The sequence below is a fragment of the Canis lupus genome, chromosome 26 (genome assembly GCF_048164855.1).
Source record: "Canis lupus baileyi chromosome 26, mCanLup2.hap1, whole genome shotgun sequence".
Classification (NCBI taxonomy): domain Eukaryota; kingdom Metazoa; phylum Chordata; class Mammalia; order Carnivora; family Canidae; genus Canis; species Canis lupus.
In genome coordinates this window covers 49178283-49195684 of record NC_132863.1, presented here as the reverse complement: position 1 = coordinate 49195684, position 17402 = coordinate 49178283, and the positions used below count along the sequence as shown (strand labels likewise).

Genomic DNA, 17402 nt, shown 5'->3' with positions numbered 1-17402 from the left:
CTGTGGTTAGGGCCAGCGAGGAGGGGAGGCTTGCAGGCCAGCGGCAGAGTCAGGGCTGTGCCCGGTGGCTGCCCCGGAGCCCGGGCGTTGGAGGGCAGCAGCTAGACCAGCGGGTGCCAGGGAACTCCGAGAGCTGCCAATGACAAGGTGGACATAGTGGCTCTTGCTCCCAGCCCCCCTCCCCGGCCCTGGGCGTGTGTGTAAGTATGTGTGTGTGTGTGTGTGTGTGTGTGTGTGAGCACAGGAGGTGGCTTGGAGGGGAGGGGCTGCCGAAGAGAGTTGGTCTGGGGGTTTGTGGGTGGGGCGACGGGGGAGGGCCCGGCAGAGAGGTTGTGGAGTGGGGTGCTCCCTGTGAGCCCACTGCCCTCTCTCCCTCTGGGGGACGGGGCCTTCTTCAGCTCCCCCTCCCCGGTCCTCGTCACCTGGAGGTGGGCCAGGCATTCTTGGCGAGCCAGGTCCCCACTGCCCAGCACACTGTCCTGCTAAGAAGTGTCCCCACTGGAACCCCGTGGAGGCCAGGCCAGAGGACCGAGGGGGGCCCCTCCCTACCTGCTCTGACTCCTGGACGGAATGTGCTGAGTCCCAGCAGCTGGGACTCTGGGGCTTGGAGTCACTGGGAGTGTCCAGGAGGCATCCGTCCAGTGCTCAGTGCTTGACCCCAAGCGTGGGTGTGGGCGTGGGTAGCACACGGAGGGCCGTCCCAGGACCTGGTGAGGCCTCCCTGCGTCCCAGGGGGTCAGAGGCTCTGAGCCTGGTTTCCCAGGGGTGGGGCGGGCAGAGTCACCGAGAGGCGGTGGTGCCCAAGCTTCAGGTGTTCCAGGCCCTTCCCTCCAGCTGCCGACCCACAGGATGAGGGTCGTGCCCACCCTCCCCAGGCTGCCTGAACCCCAGAGAGCTGCCTTGGGGCTCCTCTGCAGGGTGCCGGGGAGGGCCAGACTGGAGGGCCGGTGACGTGGGGCCGTACAGTCTGCGAGCCTCGCAGGCGGCTCGGGCGGTCGAGTGCCCCGGGGAGCCCCAGGCTGTGCCCTGCTGCAGCTCCAACAGCCGCGGCGTGGGGCCGTGGGGCCGTGGGCAACCACATGGCTCAATCCAGCCCCGGGCGGCCGGGGTGTGGCCATCGGGGCCCCAAGGGGCTGAGCCGCCTGGGGCTGGAGCCCCCCCGCAAGGACCCTGCCCCAGGAACCCCGGGGCCGCCCTCCCATCCCGCCCAGAACCGGAGGCTGACCTGGCACCGACCCGGGAGCACAGCGGAGGGTGGCGTCGCCCCGGCCCAGGCTTCCCCGCCACCCTCTGTGCCGCCGCACCCCGCCCCTCCCCAGCTGGCTGTCGGGGTGTCCGGGCCGCGGGGGTCGGGTGCACGGCCCAGCACCGGGCGGCCCCGGGGAGCGCTCCTGCTGCTCCCGAGCCCCCCGGGGACACCGATGCTCCCTGCACAACGTGCAGCCGGGGCGCGGGGCGCTGACCGCACTTGCCAGCGCCGGGCTCCCCCGCCGGCTCCGGGCGGGCAGGGAAGGGCTGCGCAGGGCTTTGCGCCGAGGCGCGGCCCACGCCTACGGAACACCCGCCGGCGCCACGCGCGCAGCTCCCGGTCCTCGTCGGGAGCCCGGCCTCGGAGGGCAAGGCTCAGGTCAGGGCGGGCGCCCGCGTGCGCTTGCGCGGACGCCCCTTGGGCCCATAGCCCCGCCCCTCCGCGGCCCCGCCCCTCCGCGGCCCCGCCCCCTCCGCGGCCCCCGTGCGACCATAGCACCGCCCCCTCCGCGGCCACGCCCCCTCCCGCGACCCCCTTGAGCCCGTAGCCACGCCCCTCCGCGGCCCCGCCCCCTCCCGCGGCCCCGCCCCGCCCGCACCTGCTCGGGCCCCAAACACGTCCAGGCCGTCGGGGCGCGGCTGTCGCGTGCGGGGGCTGCAGGGCCGCCCTGGGCCCCATCCGGCCCGAAGCCCGGCCGCGGCGACGCCGGGGGCATGGAGCCCTTCCTCAGGAAGCGGCTGACCTTCCTGTCCTTCTTCTGGGACAAGATCTGGCCGGTGGCGGCGCCGGACGACGGGCTCCCCGGGCTCCCCGAGCGCACGGCGGACTTCAGCGCGCGGGGCGCGGGGGAGCTGAGCGTCCGCCGCGGGGACCGGCCGTGCGCCCTCAGGGAGGACGGCGACTACCTCTTGGCGCGCAGGCTCTCGGGCCCGCCCAGCCCCGGGCCGGTACCGCTCAGCCACCTGGCCAGGGCCGCCCCGGAGCCGGAGCCGGAGCCGGAGCCGGAGCCGCTCCCGGACCGCCCGTGAGTAGCACCGCGCCCTGGGGGCAGGGGAGGCACAGGCTTGGGGCCAGCATCGGCTCCTTCCTTCCTTCCCTCCACCGACCCGCCCCCGTGTGCCCGGGACCCTGCGGCCTTCCCACCTGGCGGAGCAAGCACGGGGTTGTCCTGGTTCCTGGACGCCGGGAGGGAACGCGGGGATGGCCCCGGCAGGAGCGGTCGGCCGGCAGGGCGGGGGCCAGACACCGGGGCCAGCCAGGCCCTCCTGCTGTCACATGGGGATTCAGCGCTGGCCCTGAGCGCACCCTGGGGCCTCTCGTGCCGCCTTGGCGGAGCGTCGCTGCCGGCAGGGCAGGGGCTAGGGTCCTGGGCGCAGCTGCGGGTGAGACGCCGGTGACACGCCGGCCCTGTGGTCCTGGAGCTCCCGATGAGGACCTAGGTGAGCAGGAGGCCATCCGCAGGCCGTGAGGGCGTGGGGGTGACCTGCTGAGCTGAGAGGTGCGCTCACCTGCCCCCTCCCTGGACTGTAGGCGCCAGGACTCTCCCTGCTGCACTGGGCCAGGCATGGAGCGGACAGGGCCCTCCCAGAGGGGGGCACGCGGGGGGGGGTCAAGCCCCCACCCCCAGCACGCCCAGGAGCCCTGGGGCCGGCGAAGTCTGCAGGCGGGGGCGGGCTGGCGGACACCCGGCTGTTGGCTCGCTAGTCTGCGATCGTGGAGGGAATCGTGCAGGGCGGGGGCTCTCCCACGGGCTTGGGGAGGACGTGACCTTCAGCCCAGACTTAGGGTCTGCAGCTCGGGGAGCTCCTGGCACAGCCACTTGCCAGCTCCGGCTGGGTGGACATCGTGCCCCTCCCTGCCTCTCCCCTGGGTGCAGAGGGTCTGCCTGGATGTCGTGGCCACGGCAAGACCTGCTGTCTAGACAGATGAGACCCCGCTGGGGGGCACGGGGAGCGGGCTGGCGATGCCAGCGTGCATGGAGGTGATGGCCGGGTGAGAAAAGACCAGAAGCTGGTGAATAGCCAGCAGGGCCAGGCCCAGCTGCCCGGACTTCCCCCCAACACTGGCCTCTTGTCTGTGTCCAGCTGGGCTGGCCTGGGCCCCTCACGTCCTCTGCCAACCAGCGTTGGGGTTCAGCCTCGCTCAGGCCACGTCCAGTTTCCCAGGGGCCCTGGGCCTCCCCACCGTGTCCTGGGGTATTTGCATGTGCCACGGCAAGGCCTGGGTCACAGGGAGGCACCTTCTGAGGGGGCTCCGGGTGTCCCTACCCCGCGCCCGCCTACTGGCAGCCTCCGATGGGGAGGGGCGCACAGACCCTCTGCTTGCGGAGCTGCTCTTAGCAGAGGCTGCGGGGCTGGGGGGCACCGGGGCTGGGAGCGGGTGCCGGGAGGAAGCCGTAATGACTGTTTGCCTGGGCCCAGGATGAAAGGGCTGCCCACACTCGTGGTGTCATTTGCTGCAGACACCTGGTCGTCTGTCCCCAGGGCCAGGCAGGCTGGGCAGGGGGAGGACCCTCAACTAGTCTCCTGTCAGCCACTGTCCTGCCCCAGAGACTTCCCGAGGACTCAGCTCCAGGGGCGAGCTGGGGATAGGGACACCCGTGCCTCTGCTCCCTGGCGCTGCTGTCCCGGGCAGTCCCTGCGGCCCTTCCTAGGCGGGAAGCCGTCCTGGCCGGTGGGCCCCACAGGGCTGGGCATGCCCATGACTGACCACCTGGTCCATTCACAGGGGACACCCTGCTTGTGTCGACTTACTAGGCATCAGGCTTTGGGTCCTGAAGCCCCAAGGAGGGGTCAGAGCCACTCCGTGGCCCCTAGAACCCTGTGTCCCCCTTTAGGGTGGAAGAGGGCCGTGCTCATGGCTGTCCCTGAGGACGGGGTCCCCAGAATCCCTGGGAAGCAGGAGGTCCCAGGATGGGAAGCTGGGCAGGCGATGTGGGGGGGCGGGGCAGGAGCATTTCCATTTTCCTTCCCAGAACGAGGACCCAGGGATCTGCACCTGCTGTGACTCAGGTGGACTGCAGCCCAGATGGGGTGTCCGATGGGGAAGCCCCGGGCACCCTCAGCGTGCTCGGCTTCATGGGGGCAGCGTGTCTGCGTGGGCCGAGGGCAAGGGCTGGCCTGCACCAGGGGACCCTCAGGGGCGGACCTGGGGTGCCTCCCGCCCGACCTCCAGCTCTGGAGGGAGCTTCTGTGGGCCCCACCTGTCGGCCACGCGGGGCAGGCGGGCCATGCCCGTCCAGGGGCTTCGGAGCCTCGTGCTGCAGTCGGGCCCCGGCGGACCCCGGCCCCAGTAGGGCTCGGCAGTCGGGGCTTGGCAGGTCAGCCCCCGGCCGGGGCCGCCGTCATTCTGTGAGCCCGGCTAACGGGGAATCTGTCGGGCCGCACTGTCCTCCTGTCCCCTCCCCGGTGACTCCACAGGCGGGCACTGCGGGGAGGGCGATGCAGACCCTGCCCCGGGACCCCCGGCCGGTCCCCGAGAGCCAGCGGCAGTCGCGCTCCTAGGGGCGTGGGGGCAGGGGCCGCGGGGGCCGGGCCTGGCGCTGACGCCTTCTGCCCCGGCAGCTGGTACTTCAGCGGCATCAGCCGCGCCCGCGCACAGCAGCTGCTCCTGTCTCCCGCCAACGCGCCCGGGGCCTTCCTCGTTCGGCCCAGCGAGAGCAGCCACGGGGACTACTCGCTCTCAGGTACGCGGCGGGCCCCTGGGGTCCCCAGGCCGGGCTGCCCCACGGCAGGCCAGGCCCGCTCGCCCCACCCCACCTGCCTCCATCCACGCGCTGCCTGTCGGGGGGGGGCACCCTGGGCTCGCGGCCCCCCGCGGCCCACGCCCGCAGCTGCCCATGCCCCCTCCTTTTCCGCGAGGCTCCAGGCGTCTGCGGGGCGCAGGGAAGGCTGGGCCGCCACCCGGCCAGGGTGGAGGGAGTGGGCGGCCCGCACACGGCCTTCACCTGTGCCCACTGCAGTCCGGGCCCAGGCCAAGGTTCGCCACTACCGCATCTCCGCGGCCGCCGACGGTCTCTACCTGCAGAAGGGCCGGCTCTTCCCCAGCCTGGAGGAGCTGCTCGCCTACTACGCGGCCAACTGGAAGCTGATCCGGAACCCGCTGCTGCAGCCCTGTGTGGCCCAGGTGGGCCGGTGCCCCGCACCTCCTGCCCCGGCGCCCGGCCCACGTCAGGGCAGCGAGCAAGGCCACAGGCCCAGGCCTGTCCGCGAGCAGGACCAGGAGCCAGAAAGGCCTGGGAGCCCCGGGGGCCCGGCTGTGCCTCCACGCTCCAGCCAGGCCCTGCCTGGGCTGGCTCTGCCCCACGTGCGTGGCGTCGCCATCTCTGGGGACTCCCGGGGCTGCGGCGCAGGAGCCCTGGAGGCCCCACTCCCACACCCGGCTGTGCAGGGGGCGCGAGGGCTGGGGCAAGTCTGGGGAGGGGGCGCGGCCGTGGCCCGGGCGGAAGCCGTAGGAGGGACGCCGGGGGCCCTGCGCTGGAGCAGCTGCGCGCTGGCGGCGCCGGACGAGCCATCGTGCCCGGGCCGGGCGGCAATCCCGTTCCTCTGGTTTCTAATGACAGGCCTGGCAGGGCGGTAACGAGTGTCCGTGGGTGGGTGTCCACCTCCAGCAGGTGCCACTGAGGGCCAGGTCAGGGCCCGGCGCTCCGGGAGAAACCGTCCTTTGTTTCCAGGGAGCGGCAGGCGGAGGCTCGGGGTGCCCCCCGCCCCCTCAGAAGCTCCCCCAGCAGGACGAGTGGGAGCGGCCTCGCTCAGAGTTTGCCCTGCGGAGGAAGCTGGGAGAAGGCCACTTCGGGGAGGTGTGGGAAGGCCTGTGGCTTGGCTCCACGCCGGTGGCCGTCAAGGTCATTAAATCAGGTGGGTGAGGCCCTCTGCCCCCACGAGCCCCGGGGCGGCCACAGGCTGCTGTGGGCGGGTGCGGCAGCGGTGCCCCCTCCTGCAGCCTACATGAAGCTGGCGGACCTCGCCAAGGAGATCCAGACACTCAAGAGCCTGAGGCACGAGCGTCTCATCCGGCTGCACGCCGTGTGCTCGGCTGGCGAGCCCGTGTACATCGTCACCGAGCTCATGCGCAAGGGCAACCTGCAGGCCTTCCTGGGCGGTGAGTGGCTGCCCCGGCCCACCCGCCAGCAGCCTCGGGGCACCCAGACGAACACGCGCAGCCCAGACTGCCAGGCCCCTTCCCGGCACGGCCTTGGGCAGTGCACCAGGTGCGGCCGTCGGAGGCCCAGAGGGGTGGCGGGCTCCGGCCAGCGGTGGGTTCGGGCCTCGGGCCAGTCCTGTGCCTTGTGGGGGCCCCGTCAGAGCACGGCGGGCCCAGGCTGAGCTGAGCGCAGCCCCGGGCGGCTCCCTGGTGTCTGGTTGCTCCTGGGGGCGCAGGCCAGGTCGCCAGGGAGCAGCCCCCCGGGGGTCACCGTGCAGCACGGTGCCTGCTGTCCCCCCTTAGGGGCGGGGACCCGAGGCACAGAGAGAGGCATGGTGTGCACACCCGGCCCCTGACGGCGGCCTTGCTCGCAGGCCCCGAGGGACGGGCCCTGGGCCTGCCCGTCCTGCTGAGCTTTGCGTGCCAGGTGGCTGAGGGCATGAGCTACCTGGAGGAGCGGCGCATCGTGCACCGGGACCTGGCGGCCAGGAACGTGCTTGTGGGCGACGACCTGGCCTGCAAGGTGGCTGACTTCGGCCTGGCCCGGCTGCTCAAGGTCAGTCCAGGTGGGGACCACCGACCCCGCGGTGGCTGGGGGGAGGGCGTCGCTCCGCCGCCCGCCCACCGCTCGTGTCCCCTCGCCCAGGAGGACATCTACTCCCCAAGCAGTGGCTGCAAGATCCCTGTCAAGTGGACGGCGCCCGAGGCAGCCAACTATCGCATCTACTCCCCGAAGTCAGACGTCTGGTCCTTCGGGGTCCTGCTCTACGAGGTCTTCACCCACGGCCAGTGTCCCTACGAAGGTGGGCTGCGAGGGGGTCTGAGGGAGGAGGCGCCCCTGCCCTGGCGGCCGCTGGCGCGGAAGGGCGCCGAGCCTCCGGGGCGGGATCTGGAGAGCCGGGCGGCGTCCACGGCGACCCCGGGGGAGGAGAGGCCGCCCGCCAGCCCCTCTCACCGCCTCCGCAGGGCTGAGCAACCACGAGGCCCTGCAGCAGGTGACTCGAGGCTACCGGCTGCCGCGGCCCGCCGCCTGCCCGGCCGAGGTCTACACGCTCATGCTGGAGTGCTGGAAGGGCAGCCCCGCGCGGCGGCCGGCCTTCGCCACGCTGCAGGACAGGCTGAGCGCGGCCCACGGGCGCCTCCGCCCTGCTCACACGTGACCCGCGGCGCCGGGCATGGGGCTGGGGCCGGGCCTCCCTGCGTGGCCTGTGCCCGCGGACAGTATTGGCTGAACGCATCCGGGGTGCTGGCGGCCTGAAACCGCCCCTGGCCGTGGGCCTCGCACCCTGACACGCCCTGGCGTGCACGCGTGTGCACGAGGAAGGCAGACGCCCGCTCACACAGGAGGGGCTGAGGTCCTCGGCCGGCGTGACCTGGTGTCCCTGGAGAGGGAAGGTCCCCGCGTGGGCGTCCAGGGGCTGCCGGGCTGGTTCTGGCCCACAGAGGAGCCCTGCTCCTGGACCCTTCGCGCCCTCTTCCCGACTTTCTGCAGAGTCCCCCTGTGGCCCGTGCTGGGCTCCCAGGCAGACCCCGGGCACAGGGCACACTGGGCCCCCGGGCACAGAGACCGGTGCTCAAGGCAGCACCCTATAAATATACGTGGACTCAGACACACGCACAGACACGCATTCTGCGTGGGCCGCGACCCCCAGAACCACAGCGGGAGTGGGAGCTGGTTGGTCACAGCAGGAGAGCCCACCCCGTGGCCCAGGGCATCCTGGTGCCCGGATCAGGGGACCCTGTTCCCAGGGTGCTGGCCCCCAGCAGGCCCGAGACTCCCTGAGGCTGCGACCCAAGTGGGGGACATCAGGCCGGGTGGCTGCCCCGGGTGGGAGACCCTTAGATGGGGCAAAGGTCAGGCAGGCAGGGTGTCCGCCTCGGTGCTGGGGGCGCTGGGAGCCGGCCTGGCTGTGCAGGGTCGGGCGGGGGCGCGGCTGGATGCCGTGGGGTTCAGGCCGCTGGCAACAACCGGCTCCTGGGAAGGCAGCAGCGGGCGTCCGGGCGGGCCTGCCCCACCTGGGCTGATCTCCCGCCGGTGGGGACGTCCGGGTGACACACGCGGTGCTGCTTCTCACTCCCCCGCCCGCTCCAGTCACCATGAGATGGTGTCCAGGTCCTCGCCCCCCGCGACCCCCGTGATGGCAACCGTGCCCGCAGAGGGCCCGGGGGACGGGAGGGGAGAGGCAGGCAAAGCGCCCCTGCTTCTTGGGCCTCCGTGCAGTTCGGCCAGCTCTGTACCCTCCCCCCATCACAGGCCCTGCCCGAGGGCGGGCACAGGGTCACCGGGACCCCAGAGCGGGCACAGATGCCTCGCAGGGCTGGGGAGGGTGCCGAGGTCACCGCAGGCCAGGGCAGCACGGAGGGAGGGGGCAGGCACTGGCCGGCTAGGCTGGGGCCAGCACCCCTCACCTCGGGAGGGTTTGGCCTGCAGCCCTGGGACCCCTGGGTCCTGCCCTGGAGGGTGGGGGGCCTCCGGGTGAGACAAAGGAGCCGGTGCGGGTGGAGCCGGCCGGGCAGTGGCCTCTGAGGGAAGGAACGTGCTGGGCTCGGAGCCATGAGTGGGGGTCTCGGCGCACTCCTGGCGTGTCACCAGCCACAAGCCGAATGGGTTCGGTGCTCCGGGGCCTCGGGCTGGCCTGGGCGGGGGGGCCCTCCGTCCTCAGTACCCTCCTGCCTCCCGGGGTCGCCCACGGAGATCCCGGGAGGTGTGCGCTGAGCGACTCACCGAGGTGCCGGGACGGGTCCCCAGGGCACAGGGGACCGGAGCAGAGTGCCCAGGATTGGGGGTGGATGCGCAGAGGGGGCACCCCCCCCCCCCCCGCGCCGCCTGCTGCTGAACTTCCCGAGCAATACACGTTCCTCTTGATCCGCAACCGGACTGAGCCGCGGTGACTCCGCTCCCAGGACCACGTCGGGCAGGCATCACCTGCGCCTCCCCAGCCCTGGGCCTCAGCCATCTTCGCGCCGACCCCAGGGCGCCCCGGCCGCCCCAGCCCCCTCGGTGGGTGGTGGGTGGTGGTGGCCGGGAGCCCCCAGGGCAGGGAGCGGACGGCAGCGCCCACCTGGGCCTCAGGCAGTGGAGAGCCTCCCGCCCCGCTGGTCCGGAGCCCCCGCAGGTTGGGCCGGGGTGACCTCCCACAGGCCCTGTCCTTCCCCCTCCCCCTCCCGCCTCACTCCCACCTGAGCCCCCACGGCTGGCCGGGACCCCAGGAAGGGCCCAAGCGGCTGAGGCCCGGCTGCGTGGCCATGTGGTAGACACGCTTCCCGGAGCAGGTGGGCATGACGGTTGCCCAGGCGGACCCGGCCTCAGCGGGGGGGAGGGGGGGGTGCAGGAGAGAGCTGCTGGGCCGGCGGGGGGCAGCCCTGGGTGCCGGGGAGCCCAGGGAGAGGCCACCTGGTGGCTGCAGGTGGGGCCGCCTCCGCACAGGGGAGCAGGCCGGCTCCCGGCCTGGGAGGGAACGGCCGCGAGGCCAGGAGGCCAGTCCTGCTGCACCGGCCACGGGATCCCGGGCCAGGCCCACCCGGGGCCCCAGTACGTGGGCCTCTGGGACTTCCAGGCCCCACACGGACGAGGAGCTGAGTTTCTGGGCGGGGGACCTGCTCCGCGTGGAAGGAGGAGGACTGTGGGGGGCCGTGCTGCTGGATGTGGCCGGCGGGGCCTGGGCCAGGGCTACGTGCCCCACAGCTACCTGGCTGGGAAGGGGACGGTAGAGTCTGAGCCGTGAGTGTCCCCGTGGCCCTGCTGGGTCACCCCAAGGGGCCCCCCCTCCCACAGCCCTCAGGACAGTGTGTGTTGCCCAGTGGCTGGGTCCTGGGGAGGGTCGAGGTGCGGGGCTGCTCCTGGGGGACACGCGACTCCACCTCCTGTGCCTCCTGTTGGGCTGGACGCCCCCACCTGGTCCCGGGAGGGCGGAGTAGGTTTGGGCATGTGACATCTGGGGACAGGGGGCTGCAGGGGGACGCAGCCCCTTCTCTGGGCTCCCCCACAGTCACTTCATGGTGCCAGGACCCAGAGAGGACACAGGGGGTCCACCATGGGCTCCCGGATGGCCAGCCGAGGGCTGGGGTCTGCGTAGGGGTCCGGGGCAGGGACTAGGCCTTTTGGGGAGTGAAGCCTCACTCACCTTCCAAACAGCCAAAACCAGACGCGTGACCGACTTGGAGCAGGACGGCCGATGCGACAGGCCTGTCTGGGTGCAGGGGCTCCCGGACGTGGTGGTTGCCCCACGGCCCGTGGGAGCACAGGGAGCGCAGGCCACCCTGGGCAGCCTGGCAGAGCCGTGTGCACGGCGCCCCACACTGCTCCCCTGAGCTCGGGGCCGAGAGCCGGCCTGAGGGGCTCTGTGCCTGCCTCCTGTGACCCGGGAGCTGCTGGGGCCCGGGCGAGGGGTCCTCCTCCTGCAGGGAGACCGGCAGTGCCATCGGACACAGCACGCTCTCACAAGGCAGGGTCCCGTGACAGCGACAGGGCAGAGCTGGCCACGGCTGGTGCAAAGGCCCTGAGGTCCCCACATCCTAGTGCATTTGAAAAGCAGGAAGGAGGAGGGTGGTCGGAGAGGTGAGCAAATGAGATTCAGGGTGTGCTAACGATCAGGGCGGGCGTGGGGCCCGGGGCCCCGGGTGGGGGCTCCTGTTCATGACGCCTGAAGGAACAGGGACCAAGGGCAGAGCTGGGCAGTCACGCCCGGTGGTCCAGGGCTGGTCCTGCCCCGTGCCGGCGCGTGTGGGCGCCCGTGGGCCTGTGTGCGTGAGCACCCGCTGAGCCTGGCCACGCGGTTGCCGAAGCCCAGACCCCGGGGTCCCACTCATGTCCGTGGGATGGGAGTGGCTCTGACCCCACAGGTGGCACACCCTGGGCCCTGGGCAGGGGGCAGCGGTGCCTGCAGCCCTTCTGGGTCACTGCGGCCTTTCCTGGGGTCCAGCCCGGCCCTGTGGCACATCCGGGGTCTCCGAAGGCCAGAGAAGTGGCCGTTGGGCAGGGACGGGATCATGGGGGCTGTGAGTCGGGGAGTCGGGGCGCAGCTGGGAGGATGTGGGGTCAGCAGCCCCGGACCGCCCCGCCCCGGCCCAGGTGGCTCGGCCGCATCTCGTGCTCCGAAGCGCCGCACCGGCTGCAGGCCGAGGACACCCCGGGCACCTCCCTGGTCGGGGCAGCGAAAAGCCGGGCGCCGACTACGTTCTCTCGGGTACGGCCTCCGCGACCCTTGGCGCCAGCCCGTGGCCCCCCGCGGGACTCAGGGTCCTCCCACCCGGCCCGCCCCCTCGGTCTGTGTGTCCGCCCAGACTCCCCCAGGGCGGCTAGTTCCTGGGGCCCCGGACGCGAGCGCCTCTGTCCCCTGCGGTGCGGGACAGGCGGGCCGTGCGGCCACGTCCTCCCGCGGGCTGCCCGAGCTCCCGGAGCATCACCGGACCCGGAGTCTGTCCCACGGCCCGCGGCTGACCGTGCCCTGCTGGAAGGTAGGCCGCCCGCTGCCCCCCCCACCCCCGTGCACGGCCCTCGGTGTCACCCAGGTGGAGGTCGGTGTGTCCTGGAGGCCGTGGTCCCCCAGAGCTGGCGGCGGGGGTGGGATGTGCCTTCCCCCGGGCCAGGGAGGGGCCGGTTGTGCACCCGCCCCGCCCCGCGTCCCCTGTCCTGCGTCCCTCCAGGCCGGGGCAGCCTGGGGACAGGGCGGCTAGCTGAGTCTTGTGTGAGTGGCCGCGGCCGAGGTCACTGGCCTGCAGGGGCCCTGAGGGTGTCTGCGGCGCCCGGGAAGCCTGGCCACAGGCCGGACCCTGTGTTGCTCTACATTTGAGGGCAGAGCGGGGCCCCCGTCCTGGGGTCAGAGGGGGGCATCCCTGAGGGTGGACTGGGGGGAGCACCCCTGGCCTGTGTCCCTGCTGTCCCTCCAGCTCGAGCCCAAGCCCCTGCCCCACGTGAAGGCTGGGAGAGGCCGCAGGGGGAGTTCACGCTCTGCAGGAAGCTGGGGTCCGGCTACCCCGGGGAGGTCCTCGAGGGGCTCTGGAAAGACCAGGTCCGCGTGGCTATCACGGTGATTGCTCGAGGCGAGTGGGGCCTCGCGGAGGGGGCGGGCGGCCCAGCCAGCCCGGGTGTCACGGCCTGCGCGCAGCACCCACGGCAGGGTCCTCTGGCGTCCTTTCGATGTATGTGCTATTGCCTAAATGCACTTATTTAAGAAAGCAATTTTAAATTCTTAATGTAAATGGAAAGCCATTAAAGTGAGTAGACCCCTAGAAACCTGCCGAGTCCTCTAAAATCTCCTTTCAACTCACGAGGTCCGGATCCCCTTCAGGAGCCAGGGGCTCGCAGGAACACACGTGGGGGATGTTCCGCTTTGCACGTGGCCTGGGCGGGCGTGGGCCGCGTGGAGCAGCCGTGACGCCTGGGGCGGGGGGGGGGGATGGCAGGGCCGGGGCCGCAGCCACCCAGGCCTCCTGCCCCCACAGGTGACCTCCTACACCAGCACACATTCCAGGCGGAGGTCCAGGCCATGAAGAAGCTCCGACACAAGCACGCCCTGGCACCGTAGGCCGTGGCATCCGGGGGGACCCCGTGTACATCGTCACGGAGCTCATGCCCAAGGGGAGCCTTCTGGAGCTGCTGCGGGGTGAGCGGGCTGGCGGGCGGCACCCGGGCTTCCTCTCTGGGGTCCTAGTGACCCGTGCTCGCTGGAGGGCGTGGGAGACGTGCAGAGAAACCCCTCGTGGCCCCGTGCCAGGCACAGGCCTCCAGCACGCCCTTCTGGCTTCCGGACACGCAGCCCGGGTCCTCACTGCTGTTCTGGAAGGCGCTGGCCCTTCCTCCGGGGTGTGTGCACGGGCACTCGCCCATGTGCACACGAGTCACAGCCCTCGCCCTCTGGGACCTCATTTAGCACCCACAGCACACACGGCCGCTGCCCGTTAGAGACGCGAGACGACGCGGGTGTGCCACAGGACGGGCGGCGTCCACACGCGCGTGTGCCTGCCCAGACTGTAGCACCAGGGACGCTGGGTGTCAGGCGCGCAGCGTTCCCACGGGCCCACGACCACGTGCACCAGTGGAGCTGCCTCGCGCGTTCGCCGGCGCTGAGACTCCGCGAGGTCCTCAGCCGTGTCAGCGCTGCTGTGACGGACGCCCCGGTCCTTACGCCACTCAGTTCCTATCACTTTAGTGTCAATTCCCGGAAAGGAAACTGGGGGGACGGCGACGGGGTGTGTACAGTCCGTGCCTGCGCCCGGACCCAGACCCGGCTTCCAGGAGGGCTGCGACAGGTCCACTGGTCCCATTTTTGCATCAGGCCCTGCCTCTGCAGCCGGGTCCCCGAGCCCCTGACCGCGGCTCCTGCCCCTGCAGACGCCCACGAGGAAGCCCTGCCCTCTCGGAGCTGGTGGGCCTCGCGTCACAGGTGGCCGAGGGCACGTGCTGCTGCAGTCGCAGCACTACACCCACCGGGACCTGGCCGCCGGAGCGCCCCCGTGGGGCCACACGACATCTGCAAGCCGGGGACTTCGGGCGCCAGGCTCACCAAGGTAGGCGGCCGCGGCGGGCGTCCGGTGCCTGCAGCCGGGGTGTCGGGCGCGGGGGGCCGCCCAGCCTCGGGGAGGCCGCGGGCGCAGGAAGCTGCGAGGGGACAGGCAGGCCCCCCCCGGCCCGGGCAGCCCGGCCTCCCAGGCCCATCCGCGGACCCCCTCCACGCGGTTTAGCCCCGAGCCCCACGCACACTCAGCAGCTCTACAAACAGCCGCGACACCGGGCGCCTGACAGGGCCTCCGGCCCACGCCCCTCAGAGCCAAGTTCCCGAGCCCTTGAAAGCCACGAACGCGCGCGTCCGCTCCGAGCGGTCACCACGGCCTCCCGCGCTGGCCGCGCTCCCGGCTCCGATGTCCCCGCTGGCGGCCGGCGTCCAGGGCCTCGGCTCCCGGGCTGCCGTCTGGACGCCGCGGCTCCGTGCTCGGCGCGAGCAGGTGCTGCCGGGAAGGCCGTCTCCTCGCCCACCCGGTGGCCGGCAGCAGGCAGGACAGGCGGTTGCACGGCCTTCCCGTGCCCAGCCCGCCGGGGGCAGCCCTGTGAGCCCGCGGTGTGAACACCTCGCCCGCCTCCCGGCGCCCCCAGGGCCCGTGTCCAAGTGCCTCCCTCTGGGGGCACCTGCGCCCGATCCGGTTGCAGGAGGACGTGTACCTCTCCCAGGACCGCCCCCGACGCCCCCTCCCCAGCGCTTTACTCCATCGGATCTGACGCCTGGTCCTTCGGGATTCTCCTCCACGAGATTTTGAGCAGGGGGCAGGTGCCTTATCCGGGTACTGGGCCCCCAACAGGGTCCCTGACGGGGGTGGGGGGTGGGGCAGGAGGGTGCCATCACCTGGACCCGGCGCGTGCACCAGCCAGCCCTCCGGGGGTGTTAGGACTGTGTGCAGGGGTGCAGCGGGCGGGAGCTTGGCCCAGGGTTTCCCGCCAGGGCGGCAGATGGCAGTGTGGCTTCCTAGGGGGGAGGGGAGGGGAGGTGGGCGCCAGCTGCCGGCCCCCGCAGCCCCTCTCGCCGCCCCCCCACAGGCATGTCCAACCACGAGGCCTTCCTGAGGGTGGACTCGGGCTACCATGGGCCCTGCCCCCCCGAGTGCCCACCCACCGCACACAAGCTGATGCTCTCGTGCTGGCACAGGGACCCCGAGCAGAGGCCCTGCTTCAAAGCCCTGCGGGAGAGGCTCTCCTGTGTCACCAGGTATGAGGACCCGCTCTGAATGACCCCCTCCTGCTGCGGCCGTGGAGGCAGCTGGCCCCGGACCTGGGGAGAGGGGCCGGGCGCCACCCTGGGCCTCAGATCAGGAGTACGGGCAGAGGAAGGTGCTAACACGCTCCTCGGGCCACAGGCCCGCCCTGTCCCGGCGCAGCGGAGGCGTGGCCCCTGCTGTCCTCCTGAGACTCTTGGACGGTGCCGCAGCTCTCCACAGCCAACGCCAATTCCAGAACCCTCCAGCGCCTGGTTACCCTCCTTCCTAAAGGGCCCAGGGCTCACCCTGTGCCATGTGGCCCAAGCCTCCTCCTGACTGGGGGGGGAGGGACAGAGACTTCCCAGGACGGACTGTTGGCTCATGGGGCTCTGCTGTCTGCCAGCCGGGGCTGGGCGCCGTCCCTGCCTTCCTGCCATGGCAATCAGCAGCTGGAGGGCCTCATCTGGACACAGCCCGAGCAGCTCTCAGGCGACCCTCTGGGGCCCCTATCCCACCCTGGGTCCATCTGATGAGGTGGGGATGGCCTCCCTAGCCAGCCTCCTGCCTGGACAGAGCAGACAGGACGGGGCTGCAGCCCCAGGGAACCGCAGGCTCTGCCCACACCTGCGATTGCTGGTGCGCAGCTATTTATAGCCCACTACGGGGAAGAGGGGCAGGAGCGCAGCCAGCAGAGCCCCTGACCTCCCTCCCGAGGCTGCCCTCTCCTGACCAGCACAGCCGGGCCAATCTGCGCTGGCCGCTGCGGTGTGTGGGCACTGCTTGTGCACCGGCCCGCCCGCCCAGGAGGACACGAGCACAGGCTCCCCAGGTCCCTGGTTGGAGCTGGTCCACAGCTGGGTCACCTGTGAGGAATGGGACACCCCTTTACCCCCTTGCCACTCAGCGTTAGTTTTGGCTCCCTGTACCCAGGACGTGTCCCACAACGGCCTAGAAGAGGCACCACCGTTATAGGAAGGCTCCTGGAGACAGTCTGGCCCTGTTCCCTCCCTGCAGTCACGAGTGGGGGGCAGGGGCACAGCTCCCTCTAGCCCAGGGCCCTGAGGGGAGGCTCCCTGTCCAACTCCTGAGCCTGCTCTCCCCGGCTCCCACCCCCTCAGCAGCCAAGGCCCCACACTTGTGGAAGCAGCTTGCCGGCCTCAGCCTGGGCCCGACCTGGCAGGGGGCTCCCCAGCGAGGGGCCCGGGGACGGCCCAGGGAGCAAGGCCAGCTCCTCGCCCCCGCCAGGAAGTGAGGCTGAGAAGGGTCTGGTGACTTCAACCCCAGGCCCCGGGGCACACGGCTCACAGCTCACGCACACCACCAGGGCCACTGGCTGCTTGGAGTTTATTTTCCACTTGGTGCAAGGCACACAGTTCCAGGGTGTCGGGAAGGCTCGCGTGCGGCTTGGACAGTAAAGAGTGGGATTCTCTCAACTTCCTTTTTGGTGTTGTGCTATTTTGATACAAAAGAACCCAACAGCTTGTGCTCGCTGCAGCCTGCCTGGTCCATAGGGCAGGGCGGGAGGGGAGGGGAGGGGAGGGAGGGGGTGAGCCAGGCCCCCCGACGAGCCGGGCGCCTCGGAAGCCTCGGAAGCCTCGGAAGCCTCGGAAGCCTCGGAAGCCTCGGAAGCGGTGCTGGCGCTCAGGACGGCGGCCCGGGGTCGGCTTGGCCAGGCTGGCGCCCGGGCTGCTTCCTCGCGGCTCGCAGGGCCGAGTCGCCGGTGCCGGCGCCGCCGGAGGCCTGGGGAGGCTGCGGGCTGGGGGAGAGCCTGGCTCAGAGGCGCCCGCCCGCCCCCCGCCCGCCCGCGCCCGGCCGAGCACTCACCGCGCCGGCGACTGCAGCACGGTGGCCGTGGACGCGAGCGCGGACCTCCCGGAGAAGAAGCCGGCCCACCAGGGGCCCGCGGCGGCCGTGGGGGGCCTGCCCTCACCGGGGCGCTGCGGGGCGGCCTCCCCCGCGCAGTCGGCGCCGCCGCACGCGCTGTTACCGGACGCGGAGCCCAGGCGGCCTGCGGGGGGGGCCGGGTCAGCCTGCGCCGCGCCGCGCCGCGCCGGGCCGGGCCGGGCCGCACGGGGCGGGGGCGAGGCCGTACTCACGCCGGTAGTAGTCGTGCGTGGCCACGAGCGAGCCGCCGGACGGGATGGCCGCCATGACGCCGCCGCCGCCAACCGCGCCGGGCCCCGGAGCTCCCGGCCGGCCGCCCCGCCCCCACCTCGGCGGCGCCCCCTCGCGGACCTCGGCGCGCGGGCACAGGTGGCGGGGACGGGGGCGCCGGGCCACGGACGCCGCGGGCACCGGAGACCGCGACGGCCGCGCCGCCCCC

General features: G+C 72.1%; 2 protein-coding genes and 1 pseudogene across 4 annotated transcripts; 2 read left to right on the top strand and 1 right to left on the bottom strand.

Annotated features, from left to right (window-relative positions):
* The first annotated feature begins 1897 nt into the window (after nt 1-1897).
* Nucleotides 1898-8003, top strand: SRMS (src-related kinase lacking C-terminal regulatory tyrosine and N-terminal myristylation sites). Its single transcript, XM_072801750.1, has 8 exons — nt 1898-2273; nt 4813-4934; nt 5211-5374; nt 5922-6105; nt 6191-6349; nt 6766-6947; nt 7038-7194; nt 7358-8003. The coding sequence occupies exons 1-8, from the start codon at nt 1963-1965 to the stop codon at nt 7549-7551; spliced, it is 1473 nt and encodes a 490-aa protein (XP_072657851.1). The 5' UTR covers nt 1898-1962; the 3' UTR covers nt 7552-8003.
* Nucleotides 5244-17402, bottom strand: PPDPF (pancreatic progenitor cell differentiation and proliferation factor). Of its 3 annotated transcripts, XR_012018864.1 has the most exons (4): nt 17176-17402; nt 16904-17087; nt 16656-16835; nt 16407-16531 (listed from the first exon to the last, which is right to left on the bottom strand). XR_012018864.1 is itself a non-coding variant. In XM_072801753.1 (3 exons), the coding sequence occupies exons 1-3, from the start codon at nt 17228-17230 to the stop codon at nt 16381-16383; spliced, it is 390 nt and encodes a 129-aa protein (XP_072657854.1). In that variant the 5' UTR covers nt 17231-17402; the 3' UTR covers nt 5244-16380. The 3 variants fall into 3 exon arrangements, 2 of the variants coding, with proteins under 2 accessions (XP_072657854.1, XP_072657855.1); XM_072801753.1 differs by lacking the exon at nt 16656-16835 and having other exon boundaries at nt 5244-16531; XM_072801754.1 differs by having other exon boundaries at nt 16407-16835.
* Nucleotides 8996-16516, top strand: LOC140617811 (protein-tyrosine kinase 6-like; annotated as a pseudogene).

Bases quoted from the DNA above. Each gene is read 5' to 3' on its own strand.
- SRMS (XM_072801750.1), top strand. From the start codon at position 1,963: ATGGAGCCCTTCCTCAGGAAGCGGCTGACCTTCCTGTCCTTCTTCTGG. The intron at 6,106-6,190 runs GTGGGTGAGGCC...CCCCTCCTGCAG, and splicing joins CGTCAAGGTCATTAAATCAG to CCTACATGAAGCTGGCGGAC. The intron at 6,350-6,765 runs GTGAGTGGCTGC...CCTTGCTCGCAG, and splicing joins CCTGCAGGCCTTCCTGGGCG to GCCCCGAGGGACGGGCCCTG.
- PPDPF (XM_072801753.1), bottom strand. From the start codon at position 17,230: ATGGCGGCCATCCCGTCCGGCGGCTCGCTCGTGGCCACGCACGACTAC. The intron at 17,088-17,175 runs GTGAGTACGGCC...CCCCCCCCGCAG, and splicing joins CACGCACGACTACTACCGGC to GCCGCCTGGGCTCCGCGTCC. The intron at 16,532-16,903 runs GTGAGTGCTCGG...GTATCAAAATAG, and splicing joins GTGCTGCAGTCGCCGGCGCG to CACAACACCAAAAAGGAAGT.